At 55.8% G+C, this 20,307-nt stretch overlaps 1 protein-coding gene across 5 annotated transcripts in view; it reads right to left on the bottom strand.

Moving 5' to 3' along the window:
• Window positions 1-10,082, bottom strand: part of LTBP3 (latent transforming growth factor beta binding protein 3) — a 17,585-nt gene extending 7,503 nt beyond the window's left edge. Inside the window, exons 1-15 of one of the 5 annotated variants that reach the window (XM_077862393.1) lie at window positions 9,250-10,081; window positions 6,035-6,364; window positions 5,680-5,882; window positions 5,423-5,528; window positions 5,108-5,200; window positions 4,809-4,931; window positions 4,150-4,305; window positions 3,881-4,066; window positions 3,316-3,332; window positions 3,164-3,236; window positions 2,902-3,000; window positions 917-1,042; window positions 703-834; window positions 446-574; window positions 91-213 (exon numbers count right to left, since the gene is read on the bottom strand). In XM_077862393.1, coding sequence (XP_077718519.1) covers window positions 91-213; window positions 446-574; window positions 703-834; window positions 917-1,042; window positions 2,902-3,000; window positions 3,164-3,236; window positions 3,316-3,332; window positions 3,881-4,066; window positions 4,150-4,305; window positions 4,809-4,931; window positions 5,108-5,200; window positions 5,423-5,528; window positions 5,680-5,882; window positions 6,035-6,364; window positions 9,250-9,577 — 2,224 coding nt within the window. In that variant the 5' untranslated portion in view covers window positions 9,578-10,081. Of the gene's footprint in view, window positions 1-90; window positions 214-445; window positions 575-702; window positions 835-916; window positions 1,043-2,901; window positions 3,001-3,163; window positions 3,237-3,315; window positions 3,333-3,880; window positions 4,067-4,149; window positions 4,309-4,808; window positions 4,932-5,107; window positions 5,201-5,422; window positions 5,529-5,679; window positions 5,883-6,034; window positions 6,365-9,249 lie in introns of all 5 variants that reach the window. The other 4 variants (XM_077862394.1, XM_077862392.1, XM_077862395.1 and 1 more) reach the window with 4 other exon arrangements.
• Between the last annotated feature and the right edge of the window lie 10,225 nt (window positions 10,083-20,307).

A 20,307-nucleotide genomic window follows, 5' to 3' on the forward strand; every position in this document is an offset into this window, starting at 1 on the left:
ACTGCTGGGTCCCGGAGACAACTTCCGCACGGGCCCCGCCCATCAGCCTTCGAATCCCCGCCCCGTCTGGCTCCACGCCCCGCCCCTCACCGCGGCAGGCCCCGCCCCCTTGGCTGCGGTAGCCGGGCTGACAGGGAATGCACTTGAAGCTCCCGGGTTTGTTCTCGCATTTGCCGTCCGGGCAGGAGCTGGGATCTCGGCACTCGTCGATGTCTGTGCGGGGCGGGGGAGGAGGGAGACCCATCTGGGGACAATGTGGCGGGCCAGGCGCTCAGTGTCCTGGGTGGGGCCTCCCTCCGTTACAGACCACCAAGGCCAACCCGGTCCTCTGGGCTCCCGCAGCCCAACCTCAGAGGCCCAGAGCTGGAGTCCAGGCCTCCTGCCCCCAGCCCGGGTCGAGGGACAGCAGAGGACCCCCTGTCGGTCTGGAGGGGGTCTCCCCCACCTTCGCACACGGGTGGTCGTGAGGCTTTGAGCCGGTAGCCGGGGTAGCAGTTGCACTTGTAGTGGCCGGGGAAGTTGAGGCAGAAGCCGCCATCGCCACACAGGTGAGGCTTGGCGCACTCGTTCAGGTCTGAGTAGGAGGAAGAGGGCGTGAGGGGGTTGCCAGGGGCGGTGGAGGCGGTTGCACGGCAATCCAGAGGAGAGGCCCCCGTCCGCCCTGCCCCACCCCTACCCCGCGCTAGCCCCCACCGTGCTCACCCACGCACGAGCGCCCCCCGGCGCCGACGTGCAGGCGGTAGCCCCGGTTGCAGTGGCAGTTGTACGAGCCGCCCGTGTTCATGCAGACGCCCCTCCCGGCGCCGCAGGGCTCCGCCTCGCACTCATTCACGTCTGAGAAGGACCCGGGCGGGGACAAGTCTCAGGGCGTTGGGATCCTAGGCCGCCCCGGGGCCCCCCACTCCCCCGCGCTCACCCACGCAGTAGCGGTGCTGCGGGTGCGATCGGTAGCCGGGATTGCAGTGACAGGAGTAGTCCGAGGGGCCCGGGACGCACTCTCCGTGGCCACAGATGTTCTGGTTCAGACGGCACTCATCTGTCTCTGGGAGGCGGGAGGGGGGAGGCGGTTGAGCAGGGGGCCGAGCAGGGAGCGCTCACTTTCTGCCTCGGTTCCGGTTCCCGGGCAGACCTCGATGCCCTATTCCTATGACCCAGATACCCGAGCCTGATCACACCATGACCTCGGGTCCTTGCAGCTCATACTCCAATCCTAGGATTTCCTGCACCTCCATCCCAGATAACCCCAACATCACGACCCCAGAGGGCAACCCCAGGTTCCATTCCTAACCTCAACTCTAGCATCCCTGATATTTCTATCCCTACTGCCTTCCATCTCCAGCACCCCAAACGCCATCACCTCCCCTCAGGGCCATTCAGTCATCCCAATACCCCTACCCAACAGGCTCTGAGACCCTCCCCCTCCACTCACAATATTTAAAACCCTGTAGCCTTAGACACTCCCCTATACTCTAGCCCAGTGACCCCAACACCTTTGCCTCAGGGACCTGGGTCCCCTATTCCAGAATGGTTGCTTTCCTCCCCCTCCCAAGGCAGGCAAGGAGCTCATTTCCTGGGAATCTGCATGCCCCCTGGTTGTGCAGAAGTGGTCAGATCCAGAAACCCCCTTTGCACTCTTTGTCACCAGTCCTGAACTCCCTGCCTCCTATGTTCCTCCTCCTCCTCCCTCAATTCCCTCCTCCTTGAAACCCTGGACTGGATCCTGAGCTCTGCCCCACCCCCAAACACACCCAGCAGGCTGCTCTTTTCACCTAGACTATCTGGCTCCCCAGCCTCCTGAACACCCCCTCCCCTGAGAAGCCTCCCCAGGTGCCTCTTCCCCCACATTCCCACAGCCCTGAGGGAGCTGTCACTGCGCTGTCCTAGCCCATACAGGCCTCCAGGACTGCCACCCTGGGCCCTCACCCCAGAGCCTCCTAGGTTCCAATCAGCTGGTAGCTCCTTCCAATCAGCTCTGGAGCCCACCCAGACAGACTAGAATCTGGCTCCTGACTGCGGCGGAGGAACAAGCTATTGAATCTGAGCCCCTGTATTCTCATCTGGATGATGAAGCTAACCATACCCACATTCACAGTAGGAGAAGGTTAAATGATATTTAGTATGTAAAACCCTTCAGTCAGTGCCTGGCACAAGGCAGTTGCTCAGCCATAGCTAGCAATTATCATGATGCCCCAAACCCTCCGGACTCTTCCCACAGCCTTTGGGATCAAACCCAGGCCTCTTAACAAGGCTCTGTGAGTTGGCCCTCCCTTGGTTCAAAAACACTGGGCTGTGTGTGGTTTTCCATCCACCAATGTTTCATGTACCCTTTGCCTGATCTTCCCTTGGAATGTCAGTTTTCCCAACCTGCACACCCATTCCTTCCCCACTTCTTATTCATTTCTAACACTCTTTCAAGGCCCTGCCCAGAAAACCTTTTCTCCTTGCCACCCTCCATATTATCACAACTCCCAAACTTCTTTCCTTCTCGGATTTATTTTTCCACGGCATTTATGAGACATACTAGATTTTTACCACTGATCTGTCTGGTGTCTGTTTGCCCTGCAAGAACAGAGAATTTCTGGCTTTGGTTTACTACTGTATCCCCAGCACCTAAACAGTGCCTGGCACGTAGTAGGTGCTCAATAAATATTTGTTGGATGAGTGGATTATTACCCTCGGACTGAGCTGAGCACCAAAATACTGGCGTTATTCAAGGGCAGAATGGGGTCTCTGCTGCACACAATGGCTTCCCCAGAGGCCAGTGCGGTACACAGCCTGGCACAGAGTAACCCCAGGATAAATGTTAGTGCTCAGGAATGATTGGGGAGGTGGTGAGGGAGGAGTAAAATTAAGCCAGGGAGGGGTCTTCTCTGGGACGTGGCCTAGGTGGACAGGTCTTACCTGTGACCTGAGTAGGAGCGATCTCCACTGCACTGCGGGATGGCGGGAGGTCTGGCAGGAACCAGCGCACAGTGGGAGGCGAGGGCCGAGAGATCAACTCTGTAGGCAGAAGTGTAGATCCACCAGGGGTTGTGAACAATGGGAAAGCCACCCCTCTCTAGGCAAGCCATTGGCTAGGATTTCACATCCAGCTCCACTATCCTTTTGTGGCTCCTCTGTCAACCACCCCCATGAGGACTGGTTCCTGCAGTGCCCAGCTCACCTGGGTATGGCCTGGCAGGAGACATGGTGGCAGTCGGGTGACTCTGCTGTGCTGACTCCTCCTCTATCACTGGCTGTGAGGACAGTAGTCTCCTTAGCTTCCCATTGTCTCCTTAGCTTCCCTGCTCCTCCCGCCCAGGCTCTCATACTCACTGAGTCCGTGCTCACCCCTAAAAGGGAAGATGATGGGGCAATTAGTGCAGGGCTGGGAGGAGGGAGTTAAGACTAGGATCGGCAGTTATTTGTGGTTAGGGTCTCTAAGAGTTCAACAATCATGTCTCTGGGTCAAGTGTCAAGAGTTAGATCCTAGGGTCAGGGAAACAGTTATAGGGAGCAATGGCTGGTCAAGGTCCTTGGGTTATAGAATAAGGCTTAGGAGGTGATCTCTAGAGTCAAAGTCCTTGGGTCAAGAGTCAGAAGGTCATATCTAGGTACAACATTTGAGCTGGATCAATGCCCTGGTGGAAATCAAAGGGGTTCCATACTCAGAGGAATAAATCTGGAGGAAAATGGATGGTCAGATCCTGCTGATCAGGGGATAAATCCTAGGGTTGCAACCTTGCTTAGGGACAAGAGGGTTAGCTCTGGGAGCCAGTGGTTAGGTCAAGGATTAGGAGTTAGGGGTTAGACTCTGAGGTCATATCTGCAGGTCAGGAGTCCAGGGGTCAGGTTCTAGGTGTTTGGCATCTGTCAGGGAATGGAAAGGGTCAGGCCAGACCTCGCTCTTCCTCTGTGTCCTCAGGTGGTGGTGCCCGGCTAGGGCTCTCGGGGAGCTGTTGGGGCTTGGGTGGCCCGTCGGGGTGCAGGAAAAGGGAAAAGTCACTTTCTCCCTGAATGGTGAGTGTCTGGTGGGAAGTGAGGATGTGGTACCCCTTCCCAGCTGGACAGATCTCCTTGAAGGCAGCTGCCAGAGCAAGGGGCAGAGAAATGAGTGTTTCCTGGATAGGCACACAGACGGCCCCTCAGCCCCACATGCCTCAGGCTCACCGGTGCCATCAGTGGGGCAGCGCTGGCACCTCGCACCCCAGGCCTTGCCCACACTGCAGCAGCAGAGCTGGCGGGTAAGGCGCGTGGTCAGTGGGTGCTGGCACTGGTGCTCCGGGCTCACCAGGCGGAAACACAGGCTCTTCTCCTCTGGCTTGTCTGCTGCAGGGGCCAGGGGCAGGCATGGGCATCCTGCCTTGAACACTGCCCATGTCCCTCTTACCAACTGCTCCAGACCTTGCCTCTCTGGCTCAGACAACCCTTGATCCTCATGTGGCCTCTGACCTCACATGACCCTGAATTCATGTGATCCCTGAACCTGTTTCTCTGGCCGCATGTGACCCCTGAAATCTCTGTGATCAACTGGCCCCACTGGCCCTTGATTCTAGTTGCTCTAGACTCTATCCCTCCTACCCAACCAGCCCATGATCTTATATGACCCTTGCTCTGTATAGCCCCTGACCCCATGTGACCTCTAACCAGATCTCACGTGACTCCTGAGCCCACTGATCCCTGATCCTATCGGCTCTGGGCCTTATTCCTCCTCCAATCAACCCTGACCCCACTCTGACCTTTGTGACCTCTGATCCTTGCTGCTTGGAGCCTTACCTCTCCTGTCCATGCCTTGTGACCTCCCCAGGACCTGAGCCCCCCATTCTCACCAATGCACTGTGTTCGGGAGGGACCCAAGCTATGGCCAGGTGGGCAGACGCAGCGATAGGAGCCAGGGTTGTTGAGGCAGTCACCATGGCGACACATGCCCGGCATCGCGCACTCGTTGATGTCTGTGGTAAGTGGGAATGTGATCTCTCTAGTGTGGGGCCACAGGGTGACAGCAAGCTGCTCCAAGAACCTCAAGGTCCTGCTCCAGCCCCACCTCCTCTGTCACCCACCATGGGACCTCCCACAGTGACAACTGGCTTGTCCCTCCAGTCCACAGAATCTCCTGGCTGGCCCATACCCTGGCAGTGGGTGCTGTTGAGTCTCTTGTAGCCCTGGGGGCAGTCGGTGCCCACCTCCCCACGTACAGGTCCTGGTTTCTGCACCCCTGTGTCTGCAGAGAGAGGACAGCATGGCAGGGGAGGATACTGGGGGTCCTGCGGGGAGGGAAAGGAGGGTGCTGGGGAGGAGCAGAGTGGGATGCTGGGAGAGGGGTAATTTGGTGGGCAGTGAGAGGCTCAAGCTGCATAAGCTAGGTCCTCCCCCTGTAGGGGAGAAGGAGGTATGCATGGGTTCCCCCCTGCAGCAGCGGGTATCCCTGAGCCCAGGCACTCACACTGCAGCTGAGGGCATTTATGGCACTTGCTCTGGCCCCATGCGGTGCCGATGCTCCCACAGCAGTCCTCCTGCTTGGTGAGGCCCGGGAGGGGATTGCTGCCACACTAGGGGAAGTTGGAACAGGGGTCACAGGGGGCCCAGCCCCACCCGGCCTCCCTCCTCAGGGGACCCCTGTTTTGCGCAATCCGCATTGAGCTGGGACAGGATAACCCTGAGACCCAAGGGCTGGTCCAGCTGGACTGTGGATTCACTCACGGGCTGCTTGGGTAGTGTGTCCTGGAAGCAGCGGCCCAGGGGCTTCTGGGTGGGTGGCCGGGGGTGCTGGGGCTTGGGGTGCGGCAGCAGGTGCTGCGAAGGGGCGGGGCCCTCGGCATTCGACCCCTCGATGCGGTGCACTTGGACCGAGGCCTCGGGTGGGTGGTGGACGCGCACGTTCACCACGGGGGGCGGGGCCTGCACTGAGGGGCGGTGCACGGTGGCTTCAGTGCTGCCCCACACTACAGGTTGTGGAGCCAGGGGGCGAGCCAGGGGGCGGGGGCTCCTGGAGGTCCCACCACCAGTGTGTCCGCGCCCTTCGGCCTCCCCGGGTCTGCCCCGTGTGGTCCGGTACCTTCTGCTGAGATCTGTCCTGGCCCAAGGGGCACCAGGAAGGCTGCATGCTGCGCAGGGGGTCCCTCCCCAGGCCCCGGCGGATCAGCGATCACCTGGACCGCGTAGATGGCGTGCTTGCTGGCCACAGACTCGCTCTCTGGAGCCAGGGGCGGCAGCGCACCTGTGGACAGGGCCCCGGCCCGGCCCAGCCCAGGGCCCGAGCCGCCGGTGCTCCCGCCAGCTCCTCCGGCAGGCACCTGGCAGAAGCGACCCGTGAAGTCCGGGGGACACAGGCACTGGTTTCGGGAGGAGCACTGGCCACCGTTCATGCAGGGAAGAGGGCACACCACTGAGGAGGGGAGGTAGATCAGGGTCCAGGCACATCGGCACCCCCAGCCCCCAGTCCCCAGCTCCCAGTCCCCAGCTGGGTCCCTCCTCATCCACTCCCTCTCTTTCCCCTCCTCCCCACTTCCTTGCCACCCACTGGTTCTGTCCTCCTTGAGAAGCTGGTTTTGGAACCCGTAGAAACTGCTCTCTCGGTCTTCCCAACATCCTTCTACCCAATGTAGCTTCTGGAGTCTTAAATCCTGGATTTAAATCCTAGCAAGGAGGCCATGTGCCAGCTGTGTGGCCCTGAGCATCTTGCTCCTCCTCCCTGTGCCTCAGCGATCTCATCTGTAGGGATGTTTGTTGTGTCTACTCAAGGAGGTAATCCCTGTACAAATACTCAGCACAGTGCCTGGCACATGGAGGGTGTTTAAAAAGTACTAGCAAATGATGGTGCTGGTGGTGATGGAACAGCTGCTTTCTCCTCTGGCTTTCCCCTCCAGACTTTCCTGGGAATGTGACCTCTATCTGGCACTTCCTCCTCTTCTAAATTCTCCTTCATTCAGACCTCAGCCCTCTCTGAGCCCTCCCTCCTTTCCTCCTTCTGCCTTGCCATCCCAGGGCCTATACCTCACCACTATCAGCGATGCCCACATCTCTAGCTACTACCTCTCTGGGACCTCTCTTGGCCACCTCCATCCAGGGAACGCTGTCAAAAATCCACATCCTCTTCCCCCTCTTCCCCTCCCACCTTGGACTACTGCCCCTAGAGAAACCCCTCTCAGGCAAAGCCCTGATATCACACCCCTGCCCACTGCTTGCTTCATCATCCAAACATTTAAGGCTCTCCATGGCCCAGAATGAATCTGTTATAAGCTGATCCCCCTCTGCTCTTTCCACATGCACCCCATGCCTTAGCACTCTTCTCCCTCCTCCTAAAAACATATCACATCTCCTGCCACTATGGCTTTTTTTTATTCATGCCACTCCCTCCCCTTGGGGCCCTGTCCCTCCACCTCTACGTCTTCAAATATTACCCTTCCAGCTTCAGCTTCTCCTCTGGGAAGGGAGCCTTTTCCCATACACCCACCCCTCTCACCTCTGTTCCCTCTCCTGAGTTATCACCCTCCGCCCAGCTCTGTCTGGCACTTGACTTGGTTATATTTATGTCTGTCTCCCACACTGTAAAGGGTGCTTTGGAGGGCAGGGCTGGGTCTGCCTCAGCTCTGGGTCTGCCTCTCCCCCCAGAGGAGGTTCAGGGGGGATGAATGAAGGAGAGACTGAGTGACAGGCTGAGATCTATGTCTTTCTGCAACACACACTCACATCCCACATCCAGCCTTGGGGCCCTGAGCTCTCACACCAGCCCCAGCCCCTCTCCTGCCTGCCCTGTGGCTGCTCTCACTTCTTAGAATGGAAAGATGAGGGTGATGTTCTTCTGGACACTTGCAGTGCCTCAGAGGGACAACTCACATCTATGGCCATCAGGGCCTGGCTAAGAGCATCCCAGCCCAGCCCATCCTGCCAGGACTGTCAGGGCAGAAGAGGCGTGTCTTGGGCTGGGGGAGGCAGGATCCGCTTCTTCCTGCCTTCCAGTGAGTCACCCATAGCGGTGAGGGTGACCTCTCAATGACACCCGCCCACTGTGGCCTGGGCACCAAGCCTGAGGGATGTGGGCAGCACAGATGGAGACAGCAGCCTGGGCAGTATGGCCAGGGGGTCTGGGAGGCTGGGCCCACATACACTCACACGCACGGTCATCCTGTCTCTCTCTCTCTGTCTCTCTCTCTCTCTCACACACACACACACACACATACACACACACATTCATTCTGGCACCAACACAAGCTCACAGAAACACTCTCATAGTGACTGGAGACATGCACCCAAGACAACACAAAGAAACATGTAATTAATCACAGAGTGTTACTCCAAAGCCTATGCACGCACACAAGCGCACACACACACCTCACGAGAACTATGGACCACATCAGTGGGGTTCCTTTGGGTCTGTGAGTCTGTATGTGAGTATAGGAATGTGTAAGAGGGGCCGTTTTGCTGGTGCCATCCTGGGCCCAGCTTAATTACCCTGTCCAGGAGGGTAATTACTGCTGGGACACCTCCCCCAGCCTGGCCCACAGGGCCCTGGTAGGAGGAGAGTGGAGCGCCAGGGCTGGCCCTTTGAAGAGAGATGCCGGGGAAGGGGCAGGCTCCAGTTGGAACTGGGGAGTCCTGAGGGCTTGTTAGGGAGGGGAGACTCTGAGGCAGAGCTCTTGAGAGCTTAAGGGGAAGGCATAGATGGGACACCGTGAAAAAGAAGGACTGAGGAACCAAACCAGCCCCCACCTCCAAGCCTGCATTCCACTTGTTAGGCCTCAGCACTTCTTTCCTCCAAGACATTGCCAATATCTAACTTCACCCCCAGCCTTGGCCTTGGCTCCTCCCAGAGCATGCAGGTGTCTACCCCTGGCAGGCCCTGCGTTAGACGTTTTGAAAGGACTTTTCGTTTCTTCCAGCAAATCTGTTCCTTGAGGGAATATTTATCCCTTCTCTGTGACCTCCGGGCCCCAGCTCACATCCCTCAAAAGCCCCTGTGTGCTGACTTCGATTCCCTCTCAGAACCCAGCGCCTTCCCAGTGGCCTGTGTCATCTGGGACCCCAGCATGACCCCATACCTTAGGTCTCAGCCCTACCCCAAAGCTGTAAGGCGGGGTCCATGCAGCCCTCTGACTCTAGCCTCAGGACTCCAGCCTCCCAAGCTCCTCAGGTCACTGGGGCCCCAGGCCCCAGAGCTCTGCTTTCCGCGCCCCTGGCCCCCCGCGTCATGTACCCTACCCGGGCGTGTCTCCCGCATTCGGCCCGGCGCCTGCCTTCCCGCTCCCCCGACCCGTGCCCCCTGGCCCTCACCCACGCGGAAGCCGGAGCCCGTGAGCGTGTCGGTGCTGTGGCCGTTCTCTCCGATGAGCGTCATGTTGGAGCCCTGCTGACAACTGTCCCGACACTGGCCCTTGAGACAGGTCCGCTTGCAGATCACGGGCGCAAAGACCACCTTGAAGCGCTCGCGGGCCAGCGCCCCGCCCCCGCCGGCGCCCCGCTCGCCCGCCGGCCCCCCCTCGGCCCCGCCGCCCGGGCCCAGCAGCAGCAGCAGCAGCAGCGCCAGCAGCCCCGCCGCCCCCGCCCCCGCCCCGCGCATCTCAGGGGCCCGGCCGCCGGCAGCCCCGCGGGGCCGGGGCATCCGGGGCCGCCCGGGCTATAGTCGCGGCGCCCGGGGGTGGGGGGTTGGGGTAGCAAGCCGGGAGCCCCGGGAGAGGGGAGCGAGGGCCGGGAGGGAGAAGAACAGAGGAAGCGCGCAGGGAGGGGACGGCAGGCGCGGGCGCGGGCCCGGCGCGAGGCAAAGAGATGGAGGCTGGACTGCGGGGAGCCCGGAAACTTCCAGAGCCCCGGGAGGGAGCCCAGCCACGGACCGGGGCCGGGGGCGGGGGGCCTGCGAAGGCCCCAAACTGAGGCGGCCGCGCGAAGGCCGAGCGAGTTGAGGCGGAGGAGGAGCGAGGCGAGAGGAAGGCCGGGCGGCCGGCCCGCTCCGCGCCTCCCCCGGCCGGGCTGGGCTCCCGCGGCCGCCGGGAAGCAGGGAGCGCGCGGGGCGGACGCAGGGAGAAGTGAGCAGTTGTTTTCCCTGGCTGCGGCGCGGCGCGGCGGCGGCGGCGAGGGGGGCTGGGACGCTGGCCCCGGGCCAGGGAGACAGTTTTTTTCTGTTTCGAGCGTCGCCGCCGCTGCCCGGAGGAGCGAGGGCGTGCGGGCGGGCGGAGGCCGGGGGGCGGTGCCCGCCCCCGATGCCCGCCCCAGGTGCCCGCCCCACGTGCCCGCCCCGCCGGAACCCGCCGCCGCCGCCGCGCTGGGCGCCTTCCAGAGGGCCCTCACCTGGGACGCCGCCGGCCCCCAGATTCCTCCGGGCGGGGCGGGCGGCCGCGTCGGAGCGGGAAACCGAGGCTGGGGGAGGGCCCCGGGGCCCCGCGAGGTCACGCGGCTGCCGGCGGCCAGGTGGGGCCGAACCCCGGCCCTCGGCACCCTCCCAGCCTCCCTTGCGCACGCGGGGGGCTCACCGCCCCCAGAGTCACTTCTCATTAGTGCCGGTCCGTTCCCTTCTGCGGAGGGGGCCCAAGGCAGAGGGCACCGCTTTGGCCAGGGGCTCCGTGAGGGGTCCAGAAGAGGGGCAGAAAGAACAAAGCTGGAGACCAGGCTTCCCTGCCGAGCACCCCCCCCCCCATGGCTTCCTGGTGCCCACCCTGCCCCCACCTCCTTCGCCTTGTCTGGCCGGGCTGGCGGGGCTGGCTCGGGGCCTCAGACACTCTGGAATCGCCAAGGTCTGAGCTCAGGGCCTGGCCCCCTTCCCAGGCTAACAGCCGGGAGGAGGGGGGTGCAGCTCGAAGGCCCAGGGGGCTGAGGAGGGACACAGCAGGGCCCCAGGGCAGGGGTTGGCAGGGGCTGAGGAGGGGCCAGGCCTGTCCACTCATCTGGAACGGAGGCCCAGAAAGCTGCAGTGTCCTGAGGCCCCAGCCATAGTGACAGAGCCTGGCCAGGAGACCCCAGGATTCAGGGTCTGACTCACAGAACACGTTGGGGGTGCGGGTGCGGGTGTGTGTGTGACCAGGGTATCCGGATGGGGACACTGCTAAGTCAGAGTGGCACCAAGTGTGGCATCAGTGGCACCAGAGTGGCATCTACTGAGGAGAGGGGGTTCGGAGACTTGCTTTTAGAAACACCTGTCCAAGGAACTCCTGCTTTTTACTTTGAAGACCGATTTATTTGGGTAGCTTCCGATGGGGCTAAGGGAGACCCTTAAAGTGGTGCCCTTACCTGAATTGCTCAGTGGTCTCTGACCTGTTCATACAGTCTGGTGTTGCAGGGATGGGGTGAGGCCACATCCTCAGGGGATCCCTACTGCTGGAACCCCAAAGAGGGTGTGAGGGGCAGCCCCACCCTCCCTCAGGGTACAGGTTCAGGGAATACTACTGAGTGCTTACCACCTGCCAGAGGCAAGGCTGAGCGTTTTACAGTCATATTTTCCTCACACTCCTTTGAACCTGACCCCCCGGTGACCTTGAGCAGGCTGTGGCTCCCCTGGGAACACAGTACAGACAGACCAGGGATAGAGTCTTAATCTCTCCAAGCCTCAGTTTTCTCACCTGTGAAATGGGGATCTAGTTGTACAACAAACTGAAAACCTACCACATACCGAGCTGTTGCCAAGAAATAGAACCAACCCCTGCCTTCTTGAAGCCTCTGTACAGGAGGGGACTGACATGTGACACAAACCAGTTCACACGTGACTGTGGGTATAAGAGACTGGTGCTGTGAGAGAAGAGCAAGGGTGTGGTGGGACCTGGACAAAGGGACTCGTAAGCAGGAAGCTGGCAGAGGAACAGGGGTGCACAGGGTGTATGTGAAGCCGGCCACGCTGGAGAGGAGCCTGCAGCGGGCCTGAGAGGGTCAGGGGATCAAGAGACAGTTACAGACGGCTTGCAGGTCTGAGGGATGGGAGGGGAGAGGCTCCGTTCTTCTAGGAACTAATAGAAGGCAAGCAAAGCTACAGGGTTCCAAGGGGGAGAGAGAACATGGAGATGGGAGGCCACCATGAGGAATCTGGGTTTCCTTTTCATTGCAATGGGACTGTATCAGGGCAAGAGGGGGTGCTGTTGCCATCATCCCTGGAGAGATGATACAGTTTGGACACAGAGATATATTTGGGAGGTTGACTCCAGACACTGGGAGAGGCAGGTGGCATGAATGGTTCCAGGTTTCTGGCTTGAGCCCGTGGGTGGGTGAGGAGGGTGGCAGAAGAGAGGGAGACACGGGGAAGAGTCTGGAGTTTTGTTTGGGGCTTGCTGAGTTTGAGATGCTTGTATCATCCAAATAGAGACATCTCCACCCAGAGGCCTAGAGCTCAGACAGAATGTGCAGCCTGCTGACACAGACTTAGGGTCCCCAGCATACAGGGGCATCGATGGCGGTGGCAAAGGACGGGGTTAGCCTGGGAGCAAAGAGGGCCCTGGGTGACCCAGGGAGGTCCCCACTCCCAGATCAGGGAGAAAAGGCAGAGTCAGAAGTGACTCAGAAGGAGCAGCTGGGGAGGGCAGAGTGGAAAACCAGGGACATGATTGGAAAGAGTCAGAGGAGTGTTTTGGGAGGAGTGCGTGGCCAACGGTGTCTCCTGCTGCTGAAAGCAGGATAGGGTGGTGACTTGGGGCAGTGCAAGCAAGCACCCAGCCCACTGCCTGGCTCATACTGCGAGCTCAGTAAATGTCATTTATTGTCTTTACAAAACTCCTAAAGCTCAGCAGGGAACAGTGGGCTAGGAGTGGGTGGTGGAGGGGACTAGCTTGGAGGGAGTTTTATTTTTTTATTTTTTATTTTTTAAAGAATTTTATTTATTTATTCATGAGAGACACACACAGAGAGAGAGAGAGAGAGAGAGGCAGAGACAGAGGGAGAAGCAGGCTCCATGCAGGGAGCCCGATGTGGGACTCGATCCCAGGTCTCCAGGATCACACCCCAGGCTTCAGGCTGCGCTAAACCGCTGCGCCACTGGGGCTGCCCTGGAGGGAGTTTTAAAGAGGGCTAGGAGACCACCAGGGACAACAGAGGGAAGCCCTGGCCGCTGAAGGGACTAGGAGGGGGATCTAGTGCCCCACTAACTAAAGCCTGGAGCCACAGGAGCTGGACCTGTGGCTTGCAGCAGAGACCCTCTTGCTGTCTGCAGGGAGGGGGGCTGGGGAAATAAATATTCCCCTAGTCTCCTCTTATTGAGCCAGGCCTCCCAGGGTCTGAACTCCAAAGGAAGCCTGCAGGCAGAGGCCCCTGGGGGGTTTTAGCACATGAGGTTGGCCATGGAGCAGGGAGGACAAGGAGGCAGAGTGGACCAGCAGGGCAGACTGTGACAGTCCAACCCACGAGGTATCCTTGGCCAGCACACTCTCTGTCCTTATCTCCTGTGTCACCACACCAGCCATCCACTCCCCTAGAATCTACCGGCATGCTTCCGTGCCCACTAGACGGAGTTCTGCAAGTCCAAGGAGACATGACCTCTTCTGTCATTCTAGATAATTTCCGTCGCCTAAGAGGGCTCCCCACTGCCACTTCTGCCTGCCCTGGTCCCTCCTCTACCTGGTGCCAGAGTCGCCTTTTAAAACCTGATTCCAACCATGCTACCCCCTGCTTAAAAAAAAAACTCCAGGCTTCCCTTTGCTGGCCTAGGCCCACAGGATCCTTTGTGGGGTTGGGAGGTGGGATGGGGTGGTGGGGATGATCCTTCTTGTCTAGGGTCCCTGTCTGTAGGAGGCATTTCCCTACATATTTCTCTAAAACAACCCTTGGCCCTCTGGAATGAGGCTTTAAAAGATGAAACAGACTCAGGTCATCAGGAAGGCATGGGGACTGAAATCCAGCCTGCCTGATCCAAAACCTAGACAGTGCTCCTGGGAAGGAGGAGTGGGAAGGGTCCCACAAATGTCCTGAAGATAGGTGAATGGGGCCCTGAGAGCAATGAGGAGCTCCACTGGAATAGGGCAAAAAGGAAGCAGGGGACCCAGACTCAGGAAATGTTAAGACTGCTTCAAGGTTAGGAAAGGCTCCTTTGTGCAGAGGTTCTTGAGGCCCAGAGAAGGCAAGGGACTTGGCCAAGGTTACACCGCTGGTCAACGGCAGAGCCAGGACTCCAACTCAGGGCTCCTGATGGCTCATGAGGGGAATTGGCCGGACAGGGCATCAGCAGCCTGCATAAGGAGGTTCTATTTCAGGAGGCGGCATAGCACAGCAGTCGTTTTCTGGCTTTAGATTTTCCTGGCTGCATCCTGTACTATGGAAATTGGGAAAATTCTTCAACTTCTGTAAGTCTCAATTTCCTCATTGTTAAACCCAGAATCAAATGAGCTGACACTTTGGAAACCCTTGGTAGATGCTGGCCACATAGTAAGTGCACAATATATCTTAGCTCTTATCCTTGTGATCTGGGTCTGGGAACCATGACATGCTGGCCAGTGGGAGCTGGGCCGCCTGTGGGGTTGTGGGCCACAGCCCCCAAAAGAGAGCCTTTGGGCCACCTTCAGAGTTCTGAATGTCTTTGGGAAGCTTCTGGGTTCTGAAGAAAGACATGGCTCTGGAGGGTGGGGGGGTGAGGCTCCTCATCAGTTCTGAAGATGAGGGTGGGAAGTTTCAGAGGCCTGGAGGGGACAGTTCTGCCCTGAAGCGTCTCTCTCCGAAGACACTCTGCTGAGCATGGCTGTCCAGTGTGCCACCAAGAGATGAAGGGCACTGAGAGATGGGATTGGACAATGAAATGAACCTTGCTTCATGCTGGAGCAATCAGACGGGATCTTAGGCCCTGCTACCCTTCTCCACCTTTCAGACACAGGAAAACCCCACTGAGAGAATCAGGTTCTAGATGTGCACTGCTCGGATGGAGTCCCAGCCCCGCCACATCCCAGCTGAGTGATGGTGGAGAAATCTTATCCTGCTCAAGCCTCAGCTTCCTAGTCTATAAATGGGGGATGATGATAAGACCTAATTTACAGCGCTGTCCTGAGCATTAAGTGAGATAATTCATGCAAAGCCCTTCATACAGCGCCAAAGAAAACAGGCACCAAAAGTTGAATAGTATTCTTTTTAAAAGATTTTATTTATTTGAGAGAGAGAGAGAGAGAGAACACGAGCAGGGAGAAGGGGGAGGCACAGAAGGAGAAGCAGATCCCCCGCTGAACAAGGAGCCTGATGCAGGGCTTGATCCCAGGACTCTGAGATCATGACCTGAGCCAAAGGCAGATGCTTAACCAACTGAGCCACCCAGGTGCTCCGAAAGCTGAATAGTATTATTTCTATCACTCCATCATCTAGCTCTTTCTTGTTTCTTTTTTTTTTAAACACACTGCTTTGTGTTCCTTTTTTTTTTTTTTATGATAGTCACAGAGAGAGAGAGAGAGAGGCAGAGACATAGGCAGAGGAAGAAGCAGAGAAGCAGGCTCCATGCACCGGGAGCTGGACGTGGGACTCGATCCCGGGTCTCCAGGATTGGGCCCTGGGCCAAAGGCAGGTGCTAAACCGCTGCGCCACCCAGGGATCCCTCTTTCCTGTTTCACAGAAACGTTAGGCCAATTCACATCTTGGTGAAAAACAAGAAGAAGAACTGACCCCTTTTGAGTGCCTGTTAGTGTGAAACTACAATAACATAAGTTATGTTTTTCAGACTCACAGCTGTTCAGCATAGACCACTTGGTACTGTGTGAACCTGACCTCCAAACCAGGCAGTCAAGCGGTAGCTGGAATAGAGTTGTGTGAGCATATGTGCCACCACGGTGTTTGCTGTCCCTGAGGAATGGGCCTAACTACCACCACGTCAACAATGCCACAGGTAGGGGCAGATGTTGGGCTGCCTCACTTCAGGGTGTGATAGATTCTTTGGTGAGGGAATAGTCTGAAAGAGCCCAAGCCCACTGCTTCCCAGACAACTGGTGTACCCACCACGATTGCTATGAAAAGGCTTTACTGTCAGCTTTTCTAGGATTTTCTGTGTACCCCTGTCAAGGACTGGGAAGGGGCTGAGATCGTCCCCTACTTGCAAACTAATAAGTGAGCCCACCACTGCTTTGTGCGTGCTGGCAGAAGACACAAGATTCTTGGGTCAGAGACAAAGGACTTTATTACTCATGATGTAGTAAACAGTGTGATCATCAGCCTATTGACATCAATCCCCTTGTCCCTAAGTCCCATGGAAAGAGCACTAGGGGGCCAGATAGATGTCTGCACACAGGGCATTGCAATGTGGAGAGGACTCTAAATTTAGAGAACGCCAAATCTTTTCAAATGGTCAACAAGCACGTCTGTTCTTTGCTTTGGAGGAGACATCGTCTCCATCTTCCATGGCTGCTCATTACACAAACATTCCTGAGAAGAGTCCAGGACAAGGGAGTCAGTGCATAATGTGCGAGTCCTGGAAAATTGTTTTTGTGATAATAACCAACCCTCATTTCTGAACTGTCTTTGATTTTGGCAGATTTTCCCATGACTGCATCACTCTATTGGCAAACCTGATCAACAGGGTCTGGAGCCAAACCCATTCAATTTGTCACACAGCATTACTTAAGGCTGCTCTCAACAGGACTTTAAGCAGCAGGATGAGGCCAATTTACAGTACTCACCTCAACCAGACCCCTCAGGGTCTTAGCTGAACAAATTCATTGAAGCATCAGATCTGCCTTAAAAAGCAAGGTTGCTTGCTCCTTAGTTCTCTGTATCAGCCCCTCCACTTGGTCAAAAGTGTTAACCCAGGCATAGCAGAATATATTAACAGTCGCACAGACTCTGCCCTGACCTGCAAGGAAGAAGACCAGGGAATTTCTATCATCCATAGCAACGTTAGTGAATGAAAGGGCTCCTAAGAGCCTTCCAGGCCAACATTTGCCATCGATTACTTCAACTAAAGTTGGGGATAAGTTTCAAGTCATCCTGTTTTCAAGAAAGAGACAGGTTTCTGTTTGACTTCCATACAAGTTGTGTGGTCTTAAAGGTGCACATGGTGCCTCTGGAAAGAAATCTGGCACCCCCCAAGTGGGACAGACCTACATCAGCTGGGGAGCCCAGGTTGACAGTGCCCCCAGCATGGCCACTCCACACATTAGTAGCCTTTGAGTTTCCAGTCCGAGCCAAAGAATTGAGTCTAGTCCCTGTTTTGGGATGGACCCACTGAGGGCCCAGCCTGTCCTGCTTGTCCATGCCAAATGCCAAATGCCAAATGGCATTCATCTGCCCCAGGGAATTGTGAGTGATGACGGCTACAAGATGGGGGTGAGGAGGGCACCTGGAGGTGCTGGCGTTGGCATAGTATTTTATGTGGGAAATATTGGAGCTGAGGATGCCCTCTGCTGCTTCCATGCCTTCAGTAGGATTAGAACGGCAGGTTCTGTCAGACTGTCTAGTGGAGGATACCAGACCCAGCAGTCAGTTAAATTTAAGTGACAGTCCAACTCATACAAATTGGACCAAGATATTTTGCTCAGTAAGGGAGACTCCAGGTGGCTTGGAAATACAAAGATCATTAAAGTCTCTTCTTCCTCTATGTCTCCTGTGTTTGACGAACTCCTTCCCCAGCTGCTGAGGTGGTGGTTTTCCTTCCATTGTTATAAAATCAATCTATTCTATTCCAGTGGCTAGAATTTCACCTTTTCCTAAACATTCCCTACTTATACCTCTCATCTGGAAGGATCTGGCACAAGAAGGACATTGTTTTTAAAAAGATTTTATTTATTTATTCATGAGAGACACAGAGAGAGGCAGAGACACAGGTAGAGGGAGAAGGAGGCTCCCTGCGGGGAGCCTAATGAGGGACTTGATCCCAGGACCTCTGGGATCATAACCTGAGCCAAAGGCAGATGCTCAACCACTGAGACACCCAGGTGTCCCAAAGGAAATTTTTATACAATGTACAGGGACTCATTATGTCCCCCCAGTCTACATGTGGGCCACTGACTCAAAGAGATATAACTGAACACTCCAGTTATTCTCATGATCCAGGGCCATAGCAGTCCAACAAGAGAACCTCAGTGGTTGAACCACAATTCAGTGTAAATCGTGTAGGCCCCCTTTGACTGAGCTGCCACCCAGGAGATGCACCAACCAGGCTGGGGCTAGTGTGAGGGGGAAGAAAGAATCCTATGTCCATGAATGGTGAGTGTAGAAGCCTGAATTTTTATTTATTTTAAAGTAATCTCTACACCCAATGTGGGGCTCAAACTCACAACCCTGAGATTAAGGGTCTATGCTCTCCTGACCAAGCCAGCCCCAGATGCCCCAGTGAATTTTTAACACTGGTCTATCTAAACCCCATACTTCGTATCCTGATCATTAACAAAGGACCTGACCAAGAGGAGATGGCTTCATCCTGGGGACAGCTACATTCAGTGATTGAACTGCTGCACTGTGTGTGGGCCAGGAGGGAGGGCCAGAAATCTTTCTGAGTTTTTTCTTAAGTAAACTCTATCCCCAATGTGGGACTTGAACTCATGACCCCGAGATCAAGAGTTGAATGCTTTTTTGAGTTTACATATATATTTTAAAGATTTTATTTATTTAGTCATGAGGGGCAGAGAGAGAGGCAGAGACACAGGCAGAGGGAGAAGCAGGCTCCTCACAGGGAAACCGATGTGGGAGTTGATCCTGGGACTCTGGGATCACGATCTGAGCCAAAGACAGACACTCAACCACTGAGCCACCCAGGCATCCGTTGAGTTTATATTTGAGGAGACCACTTCAACACTCAACACTCAACAGTATCCACTCAACAGTGGATAATAGAGAGCTTGGAAGGACCACAAAATACTTAGACTATCAGCCCATTGTTGAGTAGCTTTTGGGATAAAAGTTGCACTGTTGTTAAATGAAATCACCCAGAAAATAAAAAACACAGATAAGTCTCAGGAACCACAATGATGTGGCTGAAGTTGGCTGATTGGACTGGAGCAGCACCATTGTAACCTGGAAAAGTGTGAGCCATCACCCATAGCCCCAAGGAGGAGTAAAAGATTCTATGTATTTAAACCCCTTAGGAGTGAACAGGAGCAACACTGCATACAATGTGGCCTCTCTAGTTCCGGGACATACAGATGAAAGTTGTCAGGAATCACAAGTCTGGCATGGGGCAGTGGGCTCTGCACCAGAAGTAAAGAGTCCTTTACTTTGCTCCCACTCTGTGATGGTGGACACGTTGCCATGTCTGTTATGATGAAGGACCCAGGCAGAAATGGAGACAATCTGGGCAACGCAGTGTCAATCAACAGCTTGATTCCTGTCAGTCTCATTAGAGAATGACCCATAGCATGGGCATCTACCTAAGTGCTCTAGATGGATCAGCTGTAATTTGTTTCCACAGTCAGCTGGAAATGTTACAGTAAAACCCCCTATTGGGTGGTCACTGACATTATTTACCTCACATCTGGGGACTCCTTGACTTAGCAACCACAGTCACATTGCTTTCCAGTTGGAGCTGCAAAGTTCATATCCTTTGGCTAAGCTGGGCTTGAGTTGGTCAGTCTAGGTAAAGGTTTGTCAATTTTGTTGCTCTTTTCAATGAATTAATTTGTAGGTTAGTTGATTTTCTCTAATCTTTTTTTAAAGATTTTATTTATTTATGAGAGACACAGAGAGGCAGAGACACAGGCAGAGGGAGAAGCAGGCTTCCTGCAGGGAGCCCAAGGCGGGACTCAATCCCAGGAGCCTGGGAACATGCCCTGAGCCAAAGGCAGATGCTCAACCAAGGAGCCACCCAGGCGTCCCCCCTCCTTTTATATTATTTCAGCCTACTTTCAAATTAACAAGTTATGGTGACACAATTTCATGGATACTGGCAGAGGACATGAGACTTGTGGGTCAGAGATAAAGGACTTTATTCCTCCCAGCACACAAGTGTTATGAACATGAGTATATTTGTCACTTCCCCTTATCCTCAAGTCTCACCAAAGCAAGGCAGGTGGACTCATATGAATGCCTACACACAGCGGTGAGTTGTGTTACAGTGGAGGGACTAACTCTGAGCTTGGGGCATCTAGGTATTTTATAATGGGCAGTAAGTATGCCTGCCCTTTGCTCTGGAGGGAGCCAGTTATCTCTGTTGTCCAAGGCTGTTCACTATACAAGCATTCTGGAAAAGACAGTCCAGAACAAAGGTGGTGTCTCTGCTCACTAAACCTGCATTCATGTGAGAGACTGGGAGTCAATTTTCTCCTACCACCTATCTCCTCACATCTCACTAAATCCTCACGGCAACCCCTGCCAAGTAGGTATAACTGACCCAGTTTCACGGATGAGGAATTGAAGTCCAGAGAAATGAAGTGAATTACTCCTGGGGACACAGCAGCAGATCCAGGATCAAACCCAAGCGAGCCTAATTCCAGGCCTGTGCCTTGTCCATCCTCTTGCAGAACT

Source organism: Canis aureus, chromosome 21, assembly GCF_053574225.1.
Source record: "Canis aureus isolate CA01 chromosome 21, VMU_Caureus_v.1.0, whole genome shotgun sequence".
NCBI lineage: Eukaryota > Metazoa > Chordata > Mammalia > Carnivora > Canidae > Canis > Canis aureus.